General features: G+C 32.8%; 1 protein-coding gene across 1 annotated transcript; it reads right to left on the bottom strand.

Annotated features, from left to right (window-relative positions):
• Positions 1-2,847: 2,847 nt before the first annotated feature.
• On the bottom strand, positions 2,848-3,450 carry LOC130496979 (F-box protein At2g35280-like). Its single transcript, XM_056989749.1, has one exon. The coding sequence runs from the start codon at positions 3,448-3,450 to the stop codon at positions 2,848-2,850; it is 603 nt and encodes a 200-aa protein (XP_056845729.1).
• Positions 3,451-11,127: the final 7,677 nt, after the last annotated feature.

Raw genomic sequence — 11,127 nt, forward strand, 5'->3', positions numbered from 1 at the left:
ATTATGGTTCAAGCGTTGAAGACGCTTTCAAGAAAGGGCGTTTGGAGACAACTCAGCATTACCGAGCCAAGCTGTTCATGTACAAGCAACTCCAACAGGGTCTCATGAAGAAACATGATGCAGAGCTTGAGGTCGAAAGGGTTGCAGGGAAATTGGAACTCTTTGAAGAACTCTTCAATGAGTCTGCATTCACCGAACTCAAGGAGAAGTTGGAGTCTGATCTTGTGCTTGCTACGGCCAAGGTGGCTGATGTGGAGGTCCCGTTAATTGATTGGTACAAGTTGGGTGAACCACATATGTTTGACTAATCTGTGCGGTTCCTCAATCTGTCCAATTTAAAAACTTTTTATGTTGTTTTAATATTATGTTTAAATATTTCTGAACTTATTTACTGGTTTGTTAAACCAGTTTTCCCATCTTTATGGTGGGAAATTAAACTTAAGTACTTATTTATAAATAACCTATTCCGTTTTATATTGTTTGTGTTTGTTATTGCATATATTACTTGTTAGATAGTCTGTTTTCAGTAGAGTTTAGTATAGGTTATTTCTATAGTTAGAAGAATATATATCATTTTAATCATGACTTACCCATAGAAAGGATAAAGATAAGCGTGAATAGTTAGATATAGTAGTTAGACACATTGCTGCAGACTTTCACATTTCTCAAGATTTTAAAGCCAATTAAACTTAATAATTTGATATATTATGAAGTTGATAATTGATTAGAATATATCTTCTAGACATACTATAAAATAGAAATTGGTTAATTATAAGTTTCCGTTTTTAACATATCAAATTTTTAGTTGCATTCGAATGAAAGATTTAATTGTCTTTAGGAAGCCATCGATAATTGATTATGTTGTCATAATCATAAGTTAATAAATTCTGAGATATTAGAATATAATGCGAACTATAAATACAAAGCTTTCATAGCAATTTTTGTTATCTCAAGTTTCCAGAATCTAGGTGATTGTATTGTCAAATTCTCAATCGAGGTATTGTAATGATGATCTTTTTGAAATTTTTGAACTTTATCTGCAGACATGGTGAAAGACTTTGACATGTCAGTATGGACAATTTTCAAGAGTTATTAATATTTTCCAGATTAAGTCGCATGCAAAAAAACGTCTAAAAATTTGTTCTTCAATACGAAAACTAATTGGAATATTGTATCGTTTTTAACGGGTTGATACTAGAATGTTTTTCAAGGTCCTTTGATTGTATTAATTAGTCTAATGTGATGGTCAACTTATGAAGGTCAATTTTAAACGGAACAATAAGAATCCGATTGTCAATTTTAAACTATCACTTAATGCGAAGTAAATTTGATCTGGGTCTTAAATATACAAGAGGCCCTTCAAAATATTCATTTCAATGTTACTAATTACTTAATGCGAAGTAAATTTGAACTGGGTCTTAAATATACAATAGGGCCTTCAAATATGAAAACCCTAAGGTCCCATTAGTGTAAACCTAACTCTATAAATGAAGAAATTGCAAATCCTTAATCAAACGTAGCAATACTTGTTTCTTAGTTTAACATGCAGCCGGGCAAGTATAGTTGGTCAATTTCTACACAGGTTTGCTCTCTCTCTCGAGATCCAAACATTAATGCTGAACATTACTTTTGAAAATTTAAGGATTTATGCTTTATTTTCTGTTAGGAACTATGCACATTTGATCAAACTTCACAGTCTTCGTATTGTTATGTAAGTGATTTTTATTTATCACATAAAATATTTACATGACCTTTTACGTTTGAAGTACTTCTAGGGAATAACCTGTGGTATTATATTTGGCAGGTTTACGAAAAAGTAGAGAATCATACAGATATTGAATTCCATCATAGACATCGATATCACAATATCATGACATTTATACACAGAGACCAATTTTCATTCGAAATCAACGAAGACCAAGATAAATCCAAGTTTGTGTATTGGATGGAGAATAACAAACAAATACCTCAGGTAGTAAATGTGAAGTCTGCATTTGACGGTGGTGTTTGTAACTTTGTTTGGGATTCAAAAGCTAAATCATGGGCACCAAATATCCAGATTTGAAGTTTGCTACTATATTAAGACCTAATTTGTACAATTTATTGAATAATTGTTAATATTTTGTTTTATTTTAGAAAAAAATTGGAGATTTCTAAGTATATAATTAGAGAATCAGCTACGGTAATATTTGGTTCCACCTCCTCTAATATCTATAAGATTATTGATTTGTCGTTTACAAAGAAGGTGAATAACTTGACCTCTATATTATGTACTTGAAATATTTTGAGTGTTTAAAATAAATGTCTTTTCTACCTATTACATGAGATCTTAATAATCATATTTTAAGAAGATTTGATTGCAAATAAATTGCCTGCTAACGTCAATCATATTTATTAACATTCAATCAATATAAAGTTTTTGATTTTGTGATAAGTTAATATATAATCTTACCATATGATTGACACCATTTACGGTCTCCGTTTTGTTTTTGGAAGGTGAAGTACTTTACCAGAAAGTAATAGTATGAAATTTAAATGAATTTTATTTCTTTTGTATTTATTACCAAAGATTTTTATCTTCCATTTTAGAAACCCGAGTAATTAGGTTGCCATCGCGACTAAAGTCAATTAATCCGCACAAAAGCATTAACTTTTATATTCAAAGTACAAAAGGAAAAAGAGTTGTTATCAATTAATATGATATGAATTTTGGAGATTGTGTCGACCTTCAAATAAAACAAACAAAGTAGCAACTTAGAAAATTGAACGAAATATATAAAAAATCATGTAAAAACATAAGTACTTTTACATGCGTTTATAGATAATATCAGATGAAAACTTAAATCTTTAGTTGTTTTTACTCATAGCAAACTCAACAAATTGATTAAGCCTTTCATAGTAGTAACCATGGTTGCATACTCGACCACGTCTTTTCCTTGAGCGGCAACCACAGAGTGTCTCAAGGTTGGCACGAGCTATATAGTAGCCTTGGTTCATGAAGTACGGGATATCAGTCAGAGATTTCTTTACTCTTTCCCAGCATTGATCGGAGGTTGAACGACTTTCCTTCCATCCCAGTTTATCCAAATACTTCTGACCTTTATGAAATCGTTCTACAGCAAGCAGTGACAAACCATAAAGATACGTACCGTCTATATAACCTCCATCCGATGATTGGCGTAAATGATATAGGCCTGCCTGCTCATCTTCCTTTACGAACAATTGAAGAATGCCCTCAATATAGTGTGCCTCAGGGTTCCCACTCTCAAAGCATAGTTCCTTGAACTCTAAGTGTTTAGACAGCATTTCGGTTGGTTGGGCAGCAAAATATGACAAGGAAATGTTTCTGAAGTAGTTGGTGCGATCTGAGTTGGAGTGATCGTCATTTGAGGACGCAGAATCACCGATGGATATGATGTCATAATTGTTTACCGATGCATCTTCTCCCATCTTCAAAGTAGTGTCTTTCTTCTCGGGAAGTATAATTTTTTAATTAAGGTATTGTTTAGAAACAATTGATAACGAGAATGTTGTGAAAGTAATGTAGGAAGTTGTAGGATAGTTATAAAGAATAATTTTATTTCTTACATGATTTGATTGAACGTGCCAAGAATGCTGTTTACGTGGAAGGAAAAAAATGGTTACCAAGTTGTTATTACCAAGAATGCTAGAAGTACGTGCTAAAAAGGAGAAGGGACGCCACATGCAGAAGGGTCTACACCTTCTAGGCTAAAAGGCTGTGGTATTTGTATTGTCATTTAATAACAGGATATTGTCGTTGATTTTCTTGGCATGCACCAATAGTTAGCATCAAAATAAGTTATGTTAGTAATAAAAATGTAGAAAGTAAAACATCAATTAGACCAATAATAGTAACCATAATATATTTATGTTTATTATAAATTTGCTTATTTAAATTCAGCTGTCAATTTAGGAAATGCAGTAATGGTTGTGATAGAAATAAATTTAGGAAGTCATATATTTTATGCCATTAAGTATAATAAATGTTTCAGAATTACTTCACCATTACTCCTCGCCAATCTCATATGTATAAGAATATTTTGTTGCTCAAAGAAAATATTTACTTGACTTATTTATTTCATATATGCTCTTATAAGTATGAAATTAGTTTATATGCTCGACCCTTGTGTAGATCATATTGAGCACAAAGAGGTTATAATATCCACTATATTTATTATCTGTTATTAAGTTTTATAAACTCCATGAATTTTCATATTGCTTTATTGTATACAGCGAAATGACAGTGATAACCGTGAAGAAATCCATATCTGAAATGATTGAATCAAATTCGGTAAATATTTCGTCATTTTGATAAATTGACAAAATGTATTTTTGTATAAGGCAAAAATAATTCTTAACGAAATTGTTTTTTAATATGATTTGCCTTTCAATGTTGGTTCATAGTCTGGAAAGTTTATGGTTGTTGCTAAAATCGAGGCCATTGATTTGGAGAAACCATGGTATTACACGGCCTGCAAAATTTGCACAAGAAAAATGGATAGACTGTCAAATGGTATTGAGGGAGTCAATCAAAATATTCACCAGAATCCTCAATACAATTGCAAAAGATGTGGAAAGGATTTTGACTATGGTATTAACTGGTAAGTTTATAGTTTTAAATCTTCATACTGGTATACTCTCAATTTGTTATAAGTTCATATACTAATTAGCTTTGATATCTTTAGTTACCACTTGGTTGTACGTGTTAGCGATGAATCAAATGTTGAAGCCAAGTTTGTGCTTTTCAACAATATCGCGGAGAAGCTAATTAGAAGACCTGTGTTTCAGTTGGTCGAAGAGGCTCCTCAGGTATTTGCTTAATTTTTAATAGGGGGATTAAAGAATATATTATTTTGATACTTTACATCGTAAATGAATACTTATGTTTTATAGGAAAATCCACATTTTGTACCACAATCTCTAACTGAATTGATTGGGAGGAAAATTCTATTTATGCTGACAATCGAATATAATGGTCAAAAAGAACAAAATTCAGCATATGTTGTTGATTCAGTTGTTGACAATGCAGAAATAATCGAACTCTTTCATCCACATGTAAGTTTTGTCTTTACTCTTATATAAACTATTTTTAGTATAGTTACATTTTCTAACAAAATTATTTATTTATGCAGCCACATGTTGTCATATTTCATGATTATGACTCCGATGACGAGTGAGTATTAAAAGAATCATTGCTAATACAAAATGAAGGAAGAAAGTTGAAGTCATTATGCACTTGAAAGTACAAGCGTTTACGCAATTACTCCCTCTGTTTTTAAATAATACATGTTTTGAGATTTTCACATTTTTTAATAAAACATATTAAAATTTAATTATTAGTGCATAGTTTTTTGTTATTTTATATTTCCTATATTTCTAATATAATAAAATTTCAAGAAATGCAATTAATGTTTTTGATATTCACAGATATTCATAATTAGTTGACAAAAATTACATTGAAAATATGAAAAATACATCTATTTGAAAAAAAAAAATTCAAAAACATACATCTTTAAAAAACAGAGGGAGTATTTGTTATTGGCATTATTTTAAACAATTTCATTATGTTTTCCATTATTTTCCTTGTGCGTTTTTGTTTTTTAACAATGAATAATAAATTGTTTTAATATAATTGGGTTATAAAACAACTACTATACCACTTTGGAGATATCATACTACATTTAATCTTTAAATTTTTTTCAAAAGAATAACCCAATCAGTTGCAATTTAGATCCCAAAAATAATTTTATATCTAAGGTGAAAAAATATGGGGGTTCTATATATGGTAAACTTACAGAAATAATCATTTACAATAAATGTACACAGCTAACAACAGATGATTCGTCCAATCAAAAGAAATATCAACTGTTTTCCGAAAAATATCGTATTCACCTACGCAAGGAATATAAACACGGTAAGAAATTAATACCAACTTTAGAACTGGCAACAATTGATTTTGCATATATTTCAATTGATGGTAAAACTTAATGGTCTTCAATCTATCTTTATTATATTGATTAAATATGTCGTCTTCTGAATTCCATAGTCTTCATTTTCTGTCAAACTATATAAGTTTGTTGAAACCTTTTTTCTAACTGCATTCGGAAAATTCTATAGCTAGAGTCCTGTTCTTACAAAAGACACTAGCAATATCTAAAAAGTCTGACGTATGAAGAGAAGTAATCCACTGGGAACAGACAGTGGGAAGAAACCACCGAAGATTAAAAAAATTGGTATGTTTTCCTTAAAATAAATATAAATCTTTATGAATATATTATAATTTCGTACAACCGTGTATATATAACTGAGTATATGTAACCGATTCGTATTGAAAATTTATACAAAGAAAATAAAATTCTCTAAAACAAATATATTTCATAAGAATTTGGTCGACATTTTTAAGTGACACACTTTTAATAATGATTGTTTTGCTGCCACACTTTGATAACATAGGTATCAATGACAAAGAGAATACTCCAAGGAGGAATGTAACACAAAAGTCATCCATCACAAACGTTTCACCAGAAACAACAATCAATCCTTTTAGAACCCCCTTTCATAATGTTACAAATCAAGTGTTTTGACCCATTAATCCACAGCCATCGGAGCCTAAACCTGGATTAACACAGCAAGCTAGAAAAGCGAGAAAGGAAATACTGAATAACAAAAGAACAATAGGCCTTACTACCACAATAGAGGTTACTCTCTTCTCGATTTGATTTTGCGGACGTTGATTTTTGTTAATCTGCCAAAGAACAAAACATTTCTGACCATGATCTACGTTAAATTAAACAGTGACATGGATTTTCAAGCCAACAAAGCCATCAGTTGTACCAAATATCGGTAATACTTTCTTTTCCAGTGCTACTTATGCAAACATTTCTCGATATTGCATTTCTTATTTTCAAAGGTTATTGTACTTACGTCTGCAGGTTCCTGTACTTCAACCCAAACTTCACTAAATCTCTCAAATGGCAGTGGCTCTGTAACCAACATGGACCCATCGAGTATAGAAACCGGTAACTAATCACGGCCGATAACATAAGTTATTTTTGAAGTAGTATTATTTTAAATTAATAGTAAAGACAATAGTAATAATGTACTCTGATTGAGAGAAAGTTTCTTATAATAAAAAATGTTACCTTTTAGCTTCAATTCGTAATCAAAAATCTATTATCGGGAGTACCAACATTTGCTTCAGGAAACGTAAGATAATTGGATCACCTCCATCGGTGAATTCAAAAACTAAACAAAAGAAAGGTAACAACGGGTTTTATATAATAATGAAGTCATATATATTGTATGGTACTATATCTAAAGTGCGACTAAACTTATACTTTTCCAAAAACAGCAAGGCCAGGTTCGAACATTACAGGACCATCGAGTTCTGGTCTTCCACCATTGTTTGAAACAGATTCAAATCCTGAAGGTATTACTGACTCTGTTTTAATCCTAATAATATGATGATTCTCCAGCAATTTAAATGTTGTAGATGTTTACCAATATCAGGAAATTCTAACATACTTACATTCGTTTATATGTTTAAATCAATCTTTTCCAGCTACTCAGTGTCCAAACCAAAACAAAACAAATGAATTCATTCGTCCACCAAGGTTCATCGTACATGACCATCCTGAAGGTATAAAGTCTTTTCCATCTATATACTTAGACATTTATTTATATTCATTGATGATATTCGATTTTATATGTTGTGATTTACTTTTTCACGCAGCTTATAATAATCGATATGAAATGGAGAGTGAGTCTGAAAATGAAGATGAATATGACGACAATCAGACTTACAGTGGCTATCCTGGTGGAGAGTCTTTGATAAACCCATCACCACAACATATCCCACAACAAGAAAATCATACCGTTACTTCATCTATTACTATAGGGTTACAAAAAAACGGTGATGACTTCAAAATTGTACAATCTCTTGATAATAAATAACAATTTATTAGTTATTTTTTATCCTAATGAGAGCATTTTTTATATAGGTTATTACGACGAAGGGGATCCAGTTTGGAATTGTAGGTTTTGTCAAGCATACATGTGGTATGGTGAAAGAATTGGAAAACGCCGTCGTAGCAAGAAACCTGTCTTCTCAATGTGTTGTAAACATGGAAAAGTTGTGCTTCCTCGCCTCGCGAATCCTCCAATGGAGTTAATGTATTTGTTATGCAAAGGAGACGAATTAAGTAAACATTATCGAGAGTTTATCCGAGCTTACAATATGATGTTCTCTTTCACATCACTTGGGGGGAAGATAGATCATTCTATTAACAATGGTCGTGGACCATTTGTTTTTCGAATGTCCGGTGAGAACTATCATCGTATTGGTGATATAGTTCCCGAGCCTGGACAAGCTCCAAAATTCTCCCAGCTGTATATCATTGATACTTTAAATGAGATAAAAAATAGACTTGACGCTTATGCCGGGTAATTTTGTAGACTTTCTGAACTTATTATGACTATATTTTAGGAATTTGAAAGTTTGTCTACAATTTTTGAACTTATTTTTGATTCTTAATATACTGGACAGGTCGGACGGAGCTAGCGCTAAGAAACTAAGAGAACCACTTGTTCTTCTTCTGCAGAATATGTTAGATCAGTATAATCCTCATGTTAAGGCTTTTAGATCTGCAAGAGATAGGTTCGACGTGGAAGGATCAACAGGTTATAGGATGAGGTTGATTGAAAGTCGGCAATCTGATGGACGGACCCATAATCTGCCCACTGCAAATGAAGTTGCTGCTTTGATACCTGGAGATTTTGTTTTAAATATGGAGCCCCGAGATATTGTTCTAGAGAGTACAAGTGGAAAGTTGCAAAGGATAAGTGAATTACATCCGGCGTATTTGCCTCTGCAGTATCCACTATTATTTCCATATGGAGAGGATGGTTTTCGATTAAATATTCCAATTGGTTTTGAAGACACGGCTGGGAGAAAACGCAAAAATGTAACTATGCGTGAATACTTTGCATTTCGCATTTTAGAGAGGAAGGGGAAGCACCCACGATTACGAGATCCGGAAGATTGTTTCATCAGTTCCTTGTGGACGCCTACACAATGATAGAATCGAGTAGACTGCGTTACTTATGGCTGAATCAGAAAAAACTCCGGTCAGTTAGTTATGATGCAATCCAGAAGGTAGCTGCAAAAGGCGGAGCTAAGATGGCTGAGCAAGGGAGCCGAATTTTCATTCCAGCAACTTTCACCGGAGGAAAACGTTATATGAAGCAGCATTACTACGATGCCATGGCTTTGTGCAAGTACTATGGATTTCCAGATCTTTTCATCACTTTTACGTGCAATCCAAAATGGCCTGAAGTTACAAGGTATCTGAAAAAATATAACCTTACCGCCGAAGACAGACCTGAAATTTTGTGTAGAGTTTTCAAGATGAAACTCGATAATCTTATTGAGTTTTTGACAAACAAGGACGGCTCCTTATTTGGCCCAGTTTCTGCAGGTAAATCTCCTAACAATTTGTAACATTAATGCCGATTTTTTTTATTTGTTTTTCAAGGAACTACTTTAGATAGTATTTTCATCAGTTAAAATGTTGTTCTTGTTTTCTTTTCTGTTTTGTCAGTAATGTACACGATTGAGTTTCAGAAAAGAGGAATGCCACACGCTCATATTCTCGTATTCATGCAAAATGGAGCCAAATTTCCAACAGCTGATCATATAGACACTATTATATCGGCTGAGATACCTGACAAGACGGTAGATCCAGACCTGTATGCAATCGTTGGGGATTGTATGATGCATGGTCCTTGCGGTCCAGCAAAGAAGGATAATGTATGTATGGTTAACGGTAAATGCTCTAAGATGTTTTCCGAAACGACTGAACATCAGGACATCGATTGACGCAAATGGATTTCCAGCTTACATGCGTCGTATTGATGGTAGGTTCATTGAGAAAAATGGAATCAGATTAGACAATGGATATGTTGTACCTTACAATAGAAACCTCATGCTTAGATATCACGCGCATATGAAATGTCGAGTGGTGCATCCAAACGCGTGCTGTTAAGTATCTTTTCAAATATATCCATAAGGGACCTGATTATGCTTCAGCTGCAATGGATAAAGAAGATGAAGATGGTGTCACCGACGAAATCAAAAACATATTACGACTGCAGTATTATTATTATTTAATTTTGTTACTTAGTTTCTATGTGTGCATGAACCGAAAATAACTGCATAATCTATTAAAGTATATCCTTAGACAAATATATTACTATCGATAGAATAGTAATAAAACATTGTTTTTACAATTAAATTATTACATTATTAAAAATTAAATACTACTTTTTTTACATTTTAAGGTCTACGATTGTTGTTTCTAATTATGTTTATCGTATTTCTATATTAGATATATAACTGCATGCGAGTCATCGTGGCGGGTTCTTGCTTTTCCTACACATTTTCGTACTACTTCTCTGTAGAGAAACTTGGATTTCATCTCCCTGATCAGGAGCTGGTGTTTTTTGATGAAGATGAACCTATTGAGAGTATCCTCAAGAAAAAATCTGTCAACCAATCCATGTTTCTGGCGTGGTTCATAGCAAATCAAAATATATCCAGAGGCAAGAGATTTGACATATGCCGAATTTCCAACAAAATTTGTTTGGAAAGCAAGTATGAGAGAATGGGTACCACGTAAACGAGGCTTTGCGATAGGGAGGATTGCACATATTAATCCAGCACAAGATGAGCTATATTTCTTAAGAGTAATGCTATTTGGGTAAGAGGGCCGAAATCGTCGAGGATATAAAGAACAGTTGATGGTGTTGTAGTTATTCTACATACGAGATGCTTGCTATGCTTTGGGTTTGATGGATGATGACAAGGAATACTAGAAGCTATCAAAGATTGTAGTGATAATAGTTCTGGCACGTATGCGAGGAAGTTTTTTTCGAGAATGTTGGTTTCCAAACATTTATCTCAGCCTCACGTTGTGTGGAAGCTATTGGGAGTATCTAACCGGCGATATTCTCTACAAGAAACGACGAGAAACTGGAAATCCGGTGAGATTTTTTCTTATTAAACGAAATATGTGTTTAAATCAGGTCTCTCTTATGTAATTAATTTTT

The sequence above is a fragment of the Raphanus sativus genome, chromosome 1 (genome assembly GCF_000801105.2).
Source record: "Raphanus sativus cultivar WK10039 chromosome 1, ASM80110v3, whole genome shotgun sequence".
Classification (NCBI taxonomy): Eukaryota; Viridiplantae; Streptophyta; class Magnoliopsida; order Brassicales; family Brassicaceae; genus Raphanus; species Raphanus sativus.

Coding starts and splice junctions, on each gene's coding strand:
- LOC130496979 (XM_056989749.1), bottom strand. CDS start 3,450: ATGGGAGAAGATGCATCGGTAAACAATTATGACATCATATCCATCGGT.